This window comes from Eleutherodactylus coqui, chromosome 2 (genome assembly GCF_035609145.1).
Source record: "Eleutherodactylus coqui strain aEleCoq1 chromosome 2, aEleCoq1.hap1, whole genome shotgun sequence".
Lineage (NCBI taxonomy): Eukaryota > Metazoa > Chordata > Amphibia > Anura > Eleutherodactylidae > Eleutherodactylus > Eleutherodactylus coqui.
In genome coordinates, this window is record NC_089838.1 from 263,729,850 (window position 1) to 263,746,339 (window position 16,490).

The window sequence follows — 16,490 nt, forward strand, 5'->3', positions numbered from 1 at the left end:
TCTTTAATTTGGTGGTTCAGCGCTTTCTGAAAAGCTACCCCCACTTGTCATACCTGCTCGGAAAGGTGCGCCAGCTCTGCGCACATTTCCGCAAATCCCACACGCACGCTGCCACCCTGCGGACACTGCAACATTGGTCTAATCTGCCAGTGCACCGACTGCTGTGCGACGTGCCCACACAGTGGAACTCTACGCTCCACATGTTGGCCAGACTCTATGAGCAGCGTAGAGCTATAGTGGAATACCAACTCCAACTTGCGCGGCGCAGTGTGAGTCAGCCTCCTCAATTATTTACAGAAGAGTGGCCCTGGTTGGCAGCCATCTGCCAGGTCCTTGGAAAATTTGAGGAGTCTACCCAGGTGGTGAGCGGCGATGCTGCAATCATTAGCGTCACCATTCCTCTGCTATGCATCTTGAGAAGTTCCCTGCAAAGCATAAAGGCAGACGCTTTGCGCTCGGAAACAGAGCCGGGGGAAGACAGTATGTCGCTGGATAGTCAGAGCACCCTCCTGTCTATATCTCAGCGCGTTCAGGAGGAGGAGGAGGAGCATGAGGAGGATGAGGAGGAGGGGGAAGAGACAGCTTGGCCCACTGCTGACGGTACCCATGCTGCTTGCCTGTCATCCTTTCAGCGTGTATGGCCTGAGGAGGAGGAAGAGGAGGAGGAGGAGGATCCTGAAAGTGATCTTCCTAGTGAAGACAGCCATGTGTTGCGTACAGGTACCCTGGCACACATGGCTGACTTCATGTTAGGATGCCTTTCTCGTGACCCTCACGTTACACGCATTCTGGCCACTACGGATTACTGGGTGTACACACTGCTCGACCCACGGTATAAGGAGAGCCTTTGCACTCTCATTCCCGAAGAGGAAAGGGGTTCGAGAATGATGCTATACCACAGGGCGCTGGTGGACAAACTGATGGTAAACTTCCCATCCGACAGCGCTAGTGGCAGAAGGCGTAGTTCCGAGGGCCAGGTAGCAGGGGAGGCGCAGAGATCATGCAGCATGTACAGCGCAGGCAGGGGAACATTCTCCAAGGCCTTTGCCAGCTTTATGGCTCCCCAGCAAGACTGTGTCACCGCTCCCCAGTCAAGGCTGAGTCTGCGGGAGCACTGTAAAAGGATGGTGAGGGAGTACGTAGCCGATCGCACAACCGTCCTCCGTGACGCCTCTGCCACCTACAACTACTGGGTGTCGAAGCTGGACACGTGGCCTGAACTCGCGCTGTATGCCCTGGAGGTGCTTGCTTGTCCTGCGGCTAGCATCTTGTCAGAGAGGGTGTTTAGTGTGGCTGGGGGAATCATCACGGATAAGCGTACCCACCTGTCAACCGACAGTGCCGACAGGCTTACACTCATCAAGATGAACAAAGCCTGGATTTCCCCAGACTTCTCTTCTGCACCAGCGGACAGCAGCGATACCTAAGCAATACGTATTATGCACCCGCGGATGGAAGCTACGTTCTCTCTCACCATCCAAAACGGGGACATTTCTGCTTCATCAATCTGTGTCTAATATTCCTCCTCCTCCTCCTGCTCCTCCTCCTGAAACCTCACGTAATCACGCTGAACGGGCAATTTTTCTTAGGGCCACCAGGCTCACTCATCTAATTTTTCTAAACAATTTTTATATGTTTCAATGCTCTTAAAAGCGTTGAAACTTTGGGGGCGTGACTAGCAGCCATGCTGTAAAGTCGCACAGAGCCTGAGCTCCGTGGCAATCCCCACCATCCTGCACCCATCCTGACTGCCCGACGAGAATAACCCACAAAAGAACTCACCCGGACGCAGGTGACCACCCCCAGCGAGGATAGGAGAGACTTAGCGGGCATCCGACGGCGAAATCGACAGATACCGGCCGCGGGCCTGCTCCCTGGACTCCGGCCCCGGCACTTCCCGTCACGGCAGACGGCGCGCGCTCCACAGCTACCCCACATAAGAAGACCAGGCGGGACGCCGGAACCCTCTACAGCGGCAAAGCGCAGGAACGGGAGACCGAGCAGAGCGGCGAGAGCCACAGGAAAGCCGCGACTGTGCAGCCCTGAAGATCCGGAGGCTCCTCGCGGCACAGAAAAGGAGGAGGAGCCTCGGAGAGAGGCAGACACCGGCCGGCGCCGGGCTCCGGACCCGACGCCCTGACACAGCGGGTACCCGGTACAGCGGTGAGAGGCGGTGGGGTGCTGTGGGGAAGAGGGGAGGCGACACAGCGGCCACCAGATTGCCCTCTCTGCACAACAGGGACCGAGGGGAATACAGCCCCCCCCCCCCAGCCACAACAGTACCCCGGCACAAAAAGTACCCCACAGACAAAACGAGCAAGCACCCCCCACAGCTGAATAGGGCCCACTGGTAACCTGCACCACCTCAACATAAGGAGCAGGGTGGACCCCATCCGTCTGGGCATTACTCCACCAGACCACACAAGGTGATTGCCAGTCACCCCACAACGTATGCACCCCTGAAGCAGGGAATCAACATATAACTGGCACCGTCTGCAACCCACACTACCCCAGCATAAGGGGTAAGACGGCACTCCATCTGCTAGGACACCACTCCAGCCTGGAGCGGGCAATTGCCACCAGGCTGTACGTAACGTTGGCTGACGACCCTACAGCCACCCTACCCCTAAAGAGGGCAAACAACTAGGGTGCACCCATCTCTCACTGCAAGGAGGTGCTGGGGCACGACTGACGGCATACCGACGTCCCGCGAAAACGCAGCCACACCAGCTGAACCCTGACCATCACAGCCGCCAAGTTCACAACCCAGCGCGACCCTCAGCTGTAATTCTGGCTGTGGCAAACAGCGAATATTGAATATACTCCACTGACAACTAGCCAAAGCAAGCAGCTCAGAAATTTCTGAATCCTAAACTTCCCACCCTACCACAACGGAGCGTATTCATACATCTCAAACCCTCGCTCACAAGAAGATCCTCTACTGACCTACCAGTGCATAAAGACCGCAGACATACCACCACCGCTCCCCTCCCACAAGCGGGCCAGCTCAGAAATTTCTGAATCCTAAACTTCCCGCCCTGCCGCAACGGAGCGTATTCATACATCTCAAACCCTCGTTCACAAGAAGATCCTCTACTGACCTCCCAGTGCACGAAGACCGCAAACGTACCACCACCGCTCTCCTCCTGCAAGCGGGCCAGCCCAGAAATTACTGAATCCCAGACTTTTCACACCACCGCAACGGAGCGTATTTATACATCTCAAACCCTCGCTCATAAGAAGATCCTCTACTGATCTCCCAGTGCACGAAGGCCGCAAACATACCACCACCGCTCTCCTCCCGCAGGCGGGCCAACCGCAAGTCCTCCAGGATGAGCCACAACACCTCTCCACCGATAACGGAGCGTCTCAAAGCCTACGCGCTCGAGCCGGCAGCAGACACCCCACGTCGACCACCCAGATCAGACGAGGATGCGAGCGGGGCCTCAGGCTCCGCCCTCTCCCCAGAGACCGAAAAGGAACCAACGCTCAGGCAGGTCACAGCACAGCTCCTAGAGGCCATACAAACCAGCACTACCTCCCTAACCGGTAAAATCGAGGAGGTTAAAATTGATGTAGGACTGTTGCGACAAGATATGCATAACCTCAGCAGCAGGGTAGGAGAGGCCGAGACACGTATATCGCAACTCGAAGACACCATGGCTCCAATACCAGACAAACTCACAGAACTCGACAAAGCGGTGAACACTTGGTCCCAGCGAGCAGACGATCTGGAAAACAGGCTGCGCAGAAACAATCTTCGAATAATAGGACTACCGGAACGCGCCGAGGGTCAAGACCCCTGCTCATTCATGGAAACCTGGCTGAAGGAACTCTTGCCAGAGGCCAAATTCACCGCGGCCTTTGCCATTGAGCGGGCCCACAGGGTCCCGGGCCGCCCCCTACCTCCAGGAGCACCCCCAAGACCGATGCTGGCAAGACTCCTCAGCAGCAAAGACAGAGACATTGCCCTCCAGGCAGCGAGGCGAGTGCAGAACCTCCAATATCAGAATGCTAACATTTCTCTCTTCCCAGATTTTTCGGCCGCTCTTCAGAAAACCAGAGCGTCCTTCGTGGCTGTCAAGCGCCGTTTGAGAGAGGCCGCCATACCGTACTCCATGATGTACCCAGCTCGCCTGCGCGTGGTGCATAATGAACGAGCCACTTTCTTCTCCACTCCAGAGGAAGCTGAGGACTGGCTCAACCGCATGCCAAGATCGCCCAGACGTCAATGATCTCCTGACAGGTCCACCCGGGAGGGGGGAGGGGGGATGAAGGACTTGGGTGCTCGGATACGGTCAGTCTGATATCTCATATATTTTTCAAGATCGTAAATGTATGCACCTGTGCCCGTTGCCTGTTTGCCCCCCCCCCCCTCTCACCCTCTTGACTACCGTTGTCCCCCCACCCCCCCTCGGACCTAGACGTCGGCGACCTCCTAACAAGCTTGCCTGGGGGGGAGGGGGTGGATGAGGGGCCAGGACGCTGGACCACGACCAATTTAACGCCCCCCCATGACCTCTAAGATCGCACACGCATACACCGGCGTCTGCTCCCTGTCTGTCTCCTCTCTCCCCCCTCCCCGCCACCACCATCCTCCCATCCCCCTGAATGCCACTCCTCAGCAGCAGGATTTAACTGATAAAGAGAAACTATAGAAAGAACCTGCTACATACTTAGTAAAAATCATTACCGGTAAAAATAAGTACAAGAAACTCCAGTCGGGCAGAGAAGTATATGTACCTGGGATAATGGGGGCCTAGAGCTCTAAGCAGAATTAATCTGCCTGACTGTGCCCAGATCTACCATCGTTTATTGGGTGCACAGTCTTCCCCGTTATCACACGCACGTTCAAGTTAAGTTAAAAGTTATGATGTTTGTAAAACCTTGGCAACCTGTTATTGATGTAATCACAATTGTAAAGTTTTTGATAAGTTTTTGCAGTACAATATATGGAATTTGTTTCGGTCGGAGCCGGGGGACACATCCCTCGACCTTTGTTCGGGGGGACCGGGTGGCGGACCGAGCGCGGGCTCAGCCTGATATACTGGGGAGCCCCCAGCCGCATAAACATAGAACCACACGAACCAAATGGCCAATATAAATATTCTCTCCTGGAATGTGAGAGGGATGGGAGCCCCTAGAAAAAGATCTATGATCTTCTCTTACATCAGAAACCATAACCCACATATAGTATGCCTCCAGGAGACACATATGATCTCTGAGAAAACAGGGCAGCTACAGAAACCATGGGTCCAATGGGCTATCCACTCAACCTATTCCTCATACGCCAGAGGAGTATCCATACTAGTCCACAAGCGATTGCGATGGGAACCGGGACGCACAGTTAGAGACCCAGAGGGCAGATTCTTGTTCATCCAGGCATGGATAGAGTCCCTGCCATACGTACTAATTGGGATATACCTCCCCCCACCGGCCAACATAACAATTCTGCACCAGGTGGCCCAATTCGCCACCCAATACCCCAATGCCTCTGTAATATGCATGGGCGATCTAAACCTGGTGCTGGACCTCCAGTTGGATAGGTTCAGCGCCCCGCACGCCCACCCGGCCCAGACCAACCTGACACCCCTGGCGCAATTTTTGCAAGAGGTTGGGTGGCGAGACGTTTGGAGAGTTAGGCGACCGGCGACCCGTGAATACTCCTGCCACTCTGCTGGCAGGAATACTCTCTCCCGGATAGATTATTGCCTCGGGAACGCCAGATTATGCACTGCAATAACCCACATTAACTACCTCCCTAGAGGCATATCAGATCACTCCCCTATGCTTATAGAAATCTCCGCACCTGACGCACATGCCCATAGGCACAACTGGCGCGTACACCCATTCTGGTTAAACCTATTCGGAACAAATGACAGAATCCCCGACCAACTCTCCGTCTTCCTAGACCTTAACCGACCGGACACCGACCCGATAGTGTTGTGGGAGACATTAAAGGCCTTCTTAAGAGGCGCCTTAAAATCATCTATATCATATATCAAAAAGGAATCCTCTAAGCTAGAGCGCGAGATGGCGTCACAATATGAACGCCTGGAGACAAGTTACATCGCAGACCCAACGGACGAACGTAGGGAGCAGTGGCTAAGACAGGGCAGGCAATATCTAACCTACCTACAAGAGAAGGCTCGTAGAGCCTCCTTCTTTGTAAAACAGCGATTCTATGAACTGGGCAACCAATCCAGCAGCCTACTGGCCACCCTGGTGCATCAAAATTCGGCATCACCGTCGATACTCCGTATCGCATCGGAAACAGGAGAAATTCTCCATGAAAAAAACTTGATAGGAGCAAGATTCCAACGCTTCTGTAGGGACCTGTATGCCACTGGATTCCATGCCACACAACAAGAACTAACAAGCTTCCTATCTAGCCTCAATTTCCCTACACTCTCCCAGGACCAACAGGCCCTAATAGATGCCCCATTCACACTGACTGAACTCTCAGAAGCCCTTCAGGAAATGTCCAACGGTAAAGCGCCGGGTCCAGACGGCCTACCAATAGAGGTATTTGCAAAATACCAAGAGACACTCTTACCCACATTACTTGATACGTACAATGCTGCCTACGGCAACAAGACTCTGCCCCCTTCCTTCTACGAGGCCACAATCGTGCTGATTTTAAAACCGGGAAAAGACGCTCTAGGCTGCGGATCATACAGACCCATCTCCCTCCTTAACTCGGACTATAAACTACTGACAAAAATGCTAGTCCGACGCCTCAATGGCGTTATTCTAGACCTAATACACCCAGACCAAACCGGATTCTTGCCGGGCAAATCTACAAGAGAAAATCTGCGGAGAGTCCAGGCAATAACACAAATCGGATCGGTGGACAAAACGGACTGGGCCTTGGCTTCACTAGACGCAGCTAAAGCCTTTGACTCCATAGAGTGGCCCTTCCTGCTCCAGGTGCTGAAGAGATTCGGGTTCGGAGACCGTTTCATTCAATGGATCTCCCTAATCTACAAAACACCACTGGCAGCAATCTCCGTGAATGGCACCTGTTCTGCGTACTTCCCCCTGTGCAGAGGTACTAGACAGGGATGCCCTCTCTCCCCGCTTCTCTTCGCCCTGGCCATGGAACCGCTGGCCATCATGCTACGGACGTGCCCATTGTATCACGGGATTAAAATAGGAAACCGGGAGGACCGGGTGGCACTATACGCCGACGATCTCATGCTATTTATGTCAGACCCAACAATTTCCCTGCCCCGCGCCATAGATATCATTAATAAATTTGGAACCTTCTCAGGTCTGCAGATCAACTGGTCAAAATCCGCTCTAATGTTCGTTTCGGCACAAAACCCCCTACAAAACACGGACTCACTGTGCGGCTTACGAGTATCTAAAGACTTCAAATATCTGGGTATCCAGATCACCAACATAATTTCCCGAACCCTAGACCTGAACGTTTACCCGCTAATAGATCTTTATAGATCCAAATTCAAAATATGGGGATCACTCCCCCTATCAGTTGCAGGTCGAATTAATCTGATAAAAATGATAGTCCTACCAAAGTGCCTTTATACACTGCAACACATTTCGGTACCAGTCCCGATGAAGTTTTTTCGCACTATGAACTCCCTCATGATCTCTTTCATATGGGGAAGCTCCCGCCCAAAACTTAAGCTCTCCACGCTACAGAGACCCAAGGATGAGGCCGGGGCAGCACTCCCTGATTTATTCCTATATTACCTTGCTGGTCAACTGATACACTTAAAATGCTGGCTGAATGACAGCCCACTGCCCAATTCAGAGGCTCACCTGGCCCAGGCTCTAAACACCTCCAGCCTCTGGCCGCTGCTGGAACTACCCGCCACAGTAAAGGGCAAAATACTACCCATCCATAGGCTGGCAATGCGAGTTTGGCGCCAGGCTAGAGAGGCGAGCGGATTTTCTGACATGGCCGCCGACGTGCCGCTGTGGAGGAACCCAGGGCTAGGGGAACTGCGGCTATTAACAGACTTAGAGGTATGGGAGCAGCATGGGATAGCTCACCTAGGAGACCTTTATAATTCTAATATCCTGATATCCTTCGAGCAACTCCAGGCCCAATACCAAATACCCCGATCCCATTTCTACAAATACCTACAGATCCGGCATGCGCTCCAGACGCAATTCCCGCCAATGAGTAGTACCATATCTCATTACCCGTTAATCGGAATATTAAAATCACGGGGGCCCCGAGGACTCATCTCGACACTATATGCCCACCTAACAACTTCAAAAGCTGCTAGGGAAATCCCTCCCGCCCTGACTAAGTGGAAATCTTTGATTCCAACGCTGACGGAAGAGACCTTCCAAGAGATATTGGAATCGCCTCTATCTGTCTCCCCCTCAGCAAATAATAAATTGACCCAACTGTACATAGTTCATCAATGTTACCTCACCCCGGCGAGACTACATAAGATGGGCAGGACCCCATCCACGCATTGCATTAGATGCACCTGCACATACGCCGATTTCTGGCATATGATCTGGGACTGCCCGCGGATCCGATCATACTGGGACGAAGTTATAAATGTGCTCTCCGCGGTCCTCGATATCCCGGTCCCCGCCACCCCAGAAACCTGCCTTTTCGGAATCCTTGATGAGGAGCAGTGGCAACACTACCACAGAATATTCCTACGGGAAGTCCTGTTTATAGCCAGGAAAGTTATCGCAATGAGATGGATGGACCAGAGAGGCCCGACCGTGACAATGTGGAAGAAAACCACAAACTCGATCATACCCTACAACAATATAGTATACAAAGCCCGCAAATGCCCGGACAAATTCCAAAAGGTGTGGGGTCAATGGTGCGACTCCTCACTGACCCTGTTCCCTCCGCAGCCGCTTTCATCGGCCATATCAGCGTTACAAAGACGGTAAAGTCCCCGGGGGGGTCGTGGTGGAATCGGGAGAGTCTGCCCCGTGCTCGGTCGGCCACCCGGAGTGCAATAACATACCTCCTCCCCCCCTTTTTTTAAAAGGGAAGAAAGCACCTTGATGGCCCCGGCTCCGTACCGCAACATAACCGGTTAATAATTATAATTTGGTGTAAAGGTATACATGCCTACTTATGGCGACTCCTATAGCAGACATATGCTTTAAAATATGCCTCAGCACGGCTACATCTTCCCGTATAGACCCCTCGCCACGTCCAGTCTCCCTCACATACCCACCCACCCCATGGCATTTTGTGTTCTTTTTAATTCTAGCCAACCCCCCTATTACTTCTGACCAATGAAACGCCAGACATGATGTACACTGTAAAGCACAGGCCCGACCGGCTTATACATCATACTCAAGATTATGTACTGCACAATGTTCTGTTATTGTACCTGATATGTTGTTAACCTGTCAATAAAACGAGTTTAAAAAAAAAAAAGCGTTGAAACTTTAACTTGAACCAATTTTTAGTTAAACTGGGCTGCCTCCAGGCCTAGTTACCACTTAAGCCACATTAACCAAAGCGATTAATGGGTTTCACCTGCCATCTTGGTTGGGCATGGCCAATTTTTACTGAGGTACATTAGTACTGTTGGTACACCAATGTTTTGGGGCCCTCACCTACAGTGTAATCATAGCAATTTGTATGTTCTTCGCCTGCACTCATGGTACAGAAGTGTGTGTGGGGTTGGCCTACACTTTAGCTACATAAATGTAACTTGGGCCTTGGCTATACTGCAGCTACTGAAATGGAACTAAGACTGCGCTCCCACTATACTGCTGCTTTGGAATTGTTCCTGGGGCCTGTGTAGGCTGCTACAATGACTTAAATGGAACTAAGACTATGCTCCTCCTATACTGCTGCTTCGGAATTGTTCCTGGGGCCTGTGTAGGCTGCTACTATTACTGAAATGGAACTAAGACTGTGCTCCCCCTATAATGCTGCTAGTGATATGTTAGTGGGGCCTGTCGCTAATGCTACGGCTGAAATGTTACTAATTCTGGGCTCTGCCTATACCGCTGCTAATGGTATGTCTCTGGGGTGTGGAAACAGAGGCTTCCCAAAGACATGATGGCGGCGAGGCCATTTCCCACCAACGCTGTTACTGTTAAGGTGCATATAACCACGGACACGTGGAGAGGACACGTAGTGCCTCCAAAACATCCCCCGCAACGGCCCACTTAATCCTGGCCACATTCCGAAAACCAACAAAATAAAATCGTGCTACTAGGTCCGCAGTCACCACCACATTACCACCAACGTGGTTACTGTTAAGGTACATATTACCAGTCTGACTGGGGCATGCAGTGTTGGCCGGAGCCCACCTGCATTAAGCATGACATTACTACCTCAGCTGTGTTGGGCAATGCAATGGGATATTTCTATGTACCGCCGGTGGCTTCCTGGCACCCACCCATGCTGTGGGTCCACAGGGAATTATAAATGCATCTGTTTCCACTTGTAAAGAACCCCAGTCTGACTGGGGCATGCAGTGTGGGCCGAAGCCCACCTGCATTAAGCACGACATTACTACCTCAGCTGTGTTGGGCAATGCAATGGGATATATTTATGTACCGCCGGTGGGTTCCAGGGAGCCACCCATGCTGTGGTTGCACAGGGAGTTGTAACTACATGTGTCCACTTCTAAAGAACCCCAGTCTGACTGGGGCATGCAGTGTGGGCCGAAGCCCACCTGCATTAAGCACGACATTACTACCTCAGCTGTGTTGGGCAATGCAATGGGATATTTTTGTGTATCGCCGGTGGGTTCCAGGGAGCCACCCATGCTGTCGGTCGACAGGGACTTCACAATAGGGAGTTGTACCTGCCTGTGTCTATGAATTAAAAAGCCCGGTCTGACTGGGGCATGCAGAGACACCTTGACAGAATGAATAGTGTGTGGCACATAGGTTCCCCATTGCTATGCCCACGTGTGCAGCTCCTGATGGCGGTGGCACAGGATTCTATTTCTCATTGCTTCTGTACAGCATTGTGGGCTATCGCCCCGTCCCTTTTAAAGAGGGTCGCTGCCTAGCCGTGCCAACCCTCTGCAGTGTGTGCCTGCGGTTCCTCCTCATGGCAGACGCACTTCTAAATAGACATGAGGGTGGTGTGGCATGAGGGCAGCTGAAGGCTGCGCAGGGACACTTTGGTGTCCGCTGTGGGGGGGAGGGGGGGCGGTTGGGCAGCATGTAACACAGGAGAAGTGGCAGTGGAGTGTCATGCAGGCAGTGATTGTGCTTTGTTGGAGGTAGTGTGGTGCTTAGCAAAGGTATGCCATGCTAATGAGGGCTTTTCAGAAGTAAAAGTTTTTGGGAGGGGGGGGCCCACTCTTGCCGCTATTGTGGCTTAATAGTGGGACCTGTGAACTTGAGATGCAGCCCAACATGTAGCCCCTCACCTGCCCTATCCGTTGCTGTGTCGTTCCCATCACTTTCTTGAATTGCCCAGATTTTCACACAAGGAAACCTTAGCGAGCATCGGCGAAATACAAAAATGCTCGGGTCGCCCATTGACTTCAATGGGGTTCGTTACTCGAAACGAACCCTCGAGCATCGCGAAAAGTTCGTCCCGAGTAACGAGCACCCGAGCATTTTGGTGCTCGCTCATCTCTAATCAGCTTCAGTGTAAATCCATATTAGAATGAGAAAAATGCGCTACTTCAAATGAGGCCTGGTCATCAGTGTTAGACTAGATGGGGCCTGAATTTCAAAAACTGTCAACCTTGTAGAGTTCTCTCAGGCGATGGTGTGGAGAGTATACCAAGAATAGTGGATCGAGGAAAAACATCCAGCAAAAAGGGCTTCTGTGGATGTAAACAACTCCTCGAAGAAAGTAGAATTTCAAGAGTCATTCTTGTGAACAAGTGATTCACAGCCAAGCAAATTGTAGCCGAATACAACATTGAAGCTCCAACAAAGGTCTCCAGACACACAATTTGTCCTTCTTTAGCACGGCAGTTGATCAGTTTAAGTCCCATTGGGGTCTAAGAGAAGCATAAAGACAAGATTCCAGCGCGTAAAAGTTGGATAACTAGAAAGTGGAAAAACATTGCCTGGTCGGATGAATCCAGATTTCTTTTGCGCCATGCGGAGTCAGAATTCGACGTTAGCAGCATGGATGGATGAAACAGTTCCTGTCAGGTGTCAGTGGTTCACGCTAGTCGAGGTAGAGTAATGGTGGAAAGGGGAATTTTTGTTGGCACACCCTAGGTCCTCTAATACCTGTGGATGAGCACCACAATGAATTGCTGTGGTTCTGAAGGCTAAATGAGGTCCAATGTGCTACTAAATCTGGAATACTGTGTCCAGTTCTGGGCACCCCAGTTTAAAAAAATGACAAACTGGAGCAAGTTCAGAGAAGAGTTACCAGGATGGTGAGCGGACTGCAAATCATGTCCTATGAGGAACGGTTAAAGGAACTGGGAATGTTTAGCTTGCAAAAAAGAAGACCAAGAGGAGACCATTAGTTTTTCAGTGGGGTTGTCAAGAAGAGTGTCCTTAGCAACCAATCTGCTATGCTTTTCACCATCTTTTATTGCTGTATTAGTTTGCTATCACACCTGCATTGGGGATTACGCTGTCACGTCTACTAGGTGCACCTTGCCGCAGCACGGACGCAGGACAATGTTAATACCAAAGGCAGTTGTATTACACCATGCACTGTAGAACAGTGAGCACTACTTCAAGAAGATGAAAGCCTGTCCCTAACCTACCAAAGGGGGTAAAGAGTCCCTGTCTAAAAGTGGAGTCATCGCCTCGATAAAGGCGGCCCCTCTACCTTTTTCCTGGTCCCTGGCTATCCCTGTAGGAACCCCTGGAGAGATGAATTGACACCATAAAGCAAAAACAATAAGGGAAACCAAAATACAACTGATAACAAACAACAGCACTTATCTGTATACAGAGCAATTCACCCAGCCTAGAGGAACACCAAACTCCAGCTTTTCCCCCAGGGAACTGAATAAGCAGCAGGGAGCAGTAAGAATATAAAGCTCTCCACACCTGAGGATTGGAAAAGCAACTAGAGGACCACACCCCTAACCTTCTCCCAGGAATACCTAATAGTCAGCATGCAACATAGAGAGACAGCAACCAGCAGTCTCTGCACATTGTGCATTAACCCTTGTCCTGCATAACAAGGCGACAGGTCTTGGCCTGCGTTGAGGCCACCATACCACGACGCTGTTGTGACTGACTAGCCACGACATCCGCTTTCCTGCTCTGCTCAGGGAGCAGGAAAAGGGAATCCGCACGACTGAGCAGTTCCATCTGTGGAGGAACCGAACAGCGCCGGGCAGACCCTGTTGATTATAACGCTGTCTGCCAGCTTTCTGCCAAGCTACCAGTCTTTTGGACAGACGAAAAAGCGCTGCATGCAACACTTTTTCTTCTGGTATTTTCAGATGGATCTGCGATGGTACCTCTGGCTAGAGGTTGTGACACAGATGTGAAACCACTTTAAACCATATTATGTAATGCAGTCCAGTTAAGTTTTAGTATAGTATAAATGCTTCATACCATTCTGCCTGCTGCGCCAGTGCTTGTTATAACTGTGCCATACTTTTGCATGTGCCTGCAATATATAAAGATCTGGTTAATAGAAGACACATCATATACATTTATTATTGGTGGTACAGTAGAATTCTGGCATAAATTGCACTTTTTTGTGCAAATCAGTTTAGACAGATTTACTATTAATTTGCACCAAAAAGAAGAGATGTTACACCTCTCTCTCTCCAGAATTAAGGAAAAAAAAAGGGGGCGAGGTTTGAGTGAAGTAAAGTTTTTAGAGACATCTTTGACATGAGACTTTTTAAAAAGTCCCCAAATTTTTGTGCAGCCTCACTCCACTAGCTGAGTGTGAAATCTCATAAATTTCTCGAATCTTTAAAATCGAGAAGGGAAGTAAACCTGCCGGAAAATTGGTGTCAAAAATTCTCTAATAAATTCCCCCCAATGTATATATTGTATGAGCATCCTCCCTATAACCTATGTGTAATTAAGGCTTAGGCCCAATGTCCATGTGCAAAATAGAATTTGTAAATCCACGCGGGTGTCCCGCACGCATGATCTGCGCCCATAGGGAATCATTGGACACCCGCAGGTAATTAAAATACTAGCGGATGTCATTTTTTCCTGGCACGGGAAAGCACCTGCAGCATGCTCCATTTTGTGTGGGTCTCCTGCACGGACGGCTCCTGCGGCTTCCATGGAAGCCGTCCGGTCTCGCGGGACACCCGCCACTGTATCTGTGCTGCAAGACTGTGGGAAAGCAGGAGTTTCAAAGAAAAAAAAATGTGCATGGCGTGCCAAGCACATCCGCTGGGTCGAAGAAAGAAGATCCAGCCGTGATGGAGGGCAGATCCGCAGCGTCCGTACAGGTAAGTATATCTGATTTCTTGGCCTCATGTCTGCGGGGCAGGAGGGACCCGCTGTGGGATTCTGCATGGGGAATCTGTGCGAGCCTGAATTTCCCTGTGGATGTGAGGCCTTAGGCTACTTTCACACCCGTGTGAACCCCGTGTGAGTTTTGTGCGTTGTGAGACACACAAAACCGTCGCAAATATGAGTCATACACATGAGCGAAGTTTTCCCTCCCAGCGATGACTTACCTTAATGAGGTGGTGCGCAGCCTTATATACTCCAGTCCCTCTTAGCTTCAGCCCTGGTGCATGTTCTCCTGTCTCGTATCCCTCAACAGCAATGGACTAAAAGATAAAGCAACACTTTCTATGAAAAAGTTCCTTTCCCTAGGAAGAAGGATAATATTGCACGATTATAATTTTTTGGCCACACTTTTCCTTGTAGAGAAATTACTCACCCAGGGATTGCTAAATGTGATCCAGTACTTCACTCGGTCACCAAACTTCTCAAAGCACAAGTTAGCATAATCATTAAAGTAAGTGATCATGGTGATGTTCTGCCAGCCACCAAACTTCTCCTGCAGGGTCTAACAGATCACATGCGAAATATTAAACATGATACCATTGTAAGGAAGGCCTTGTATAGATGGAAATGGACTTTAATATGGAGCACTTGTCCTAATCTACACATGGAGGTGTTGCACTGAAACTTGTTCATGTTGATATTTTTGCTGGAGGCTTATTGAATATCTAAGTTAAACTAATAACAATATCACATTCTCTACTGGGTTCGGCATAATTCATTCATTCTGTTTACATCTGCATTTTATTGCCATGGAGGTGTTACGTCTGCTGCTGAGACCTGTAGTACTATTGTTTCTAGCAGCACAGCTACACAGGTGCTGAATGATTGAGCTGGCTGGGTGTGGTAATCTCCTGCTAGCCAATCCTCTGGGTCTTTGCTCACATATAAACCCAGCTCTTGACAGTCTCTGTCTAGTGTCCAGAGTGAGCAGTCATGTATCCATGTCCATTACAGCTTGCTGTGTGTTTGGTGTTCAGGGTAAGCAGTCATGAATCCTTGCTGTGTGTTTGGGGTCTTGTTGGTTCATATCTGTTTGTATGTTTTATTTTCTGTCAGTTTTGTGTCAGTTTGTTCTGCTGGACTCCTGGTTAGTGTAGGGACTAGCGGTATAACCAGGAGCCGTGAAGTGGCCCGGCAGCTTAATCATTCACCACCTGTGTAGCTGTGCTGCTAGAAACAATAGTACTACAGGTCTCAGCAGCACACGTAACAGTAGGCTTTACCTGATACTTTGTTCCTACAGGAAACAAGCTGCTGTCAGTGGTCTTTGGCAGCAGCTTAATCTATTTGCATATTGAAATAAACATGACCGTTCAGCCAAGCATGCTGGGAGCCCCCAAGCTATTTGTGGTCCCGATCTATTGGATGCAGAGCACTAGTTTCAGCCCAAATGCTTTTTCAACTACACATGCAGAGACAGCTCAGCCAATATGCATGCGTTTTGAATGGGGAGCTGCAGAAGAATTGGGCATGTTGAAATCCAATTGATCACAATTCTTAACTCCACCGAGGGCAAGAATCAAATGGTCCCCATACATGTTGATAGTTGGCTGATCCCACTGAAATTTGGCCAGCATTAATCTGTGTATGGCCAGCATAAAGGTTTCTACATGGTAGAGTACTAAAGTTTGGTACCATGAATAAAACCTGTGTATATGATCTACAGCAGAGGTCCCCAACATTTTGTACCTTGCGAACTACATCCAACTTTGAGTGATGGAGGTAATTTGAGTAAAAATGGAGATAAAACTTTAAATGTGGACACAAGAAATTGTGAATTCAAAAGACATTTGCTCCATCCAAAGATTAATAACTTACAGTAAATTCCAGTGCATAAGGTTATAACTCAGGACTCCTATAGTGAGCCACATGTGGCTCTTGAGCAAGTGGTTGGGAACTTCTGATCTAGAGCAGGGGCACCCCTCTTATGAGGCAGCCAGAGCCTGACACCTCAGGCAGCAGTCTGCAGCACCTCAGGGGTGCAGTGGGTTGGCACCCGGTCACTGATGATTACTATTATGGCCAACAAGAAATAATTGCCAGCAGCTACAAGCCGGCTTGGCAGCAACCCGAAAAGCATTCAACTC

At 50.1% G+C, this 16,490-nt stretch overlaps 1 protein-coding gene across 1 annotated transcript in view; it reads right to left on the reverse strand.

The window, feature by feature from the left end:
- The window catches only part of LCTL (lactase like), a 40,561-nt gene that overhangs the window by 12,569 nt on the left and 11,502 nt on the right, over positions 1-16,490 (reverse strand). Inside the window, exons 7-9 of the mRNA XM_066592924.1 lie at positions 14,777-14,905; positions 14,568-14,663; positions 13,474-13,528 (exon numbers count right to left, since the gene is read on the reverse strand). Coding sequence (XP_066449021.1) covers positions 13,474-13,528; positions 14,568-14,663; positions 14,777-14,905 — 280 coding nt within the window. The remainder of the gene's footprint in view (positions 1-13,473; positions 13,529-14,567; positions 14,664-14,776; positions 14,906-16,490) is intronic.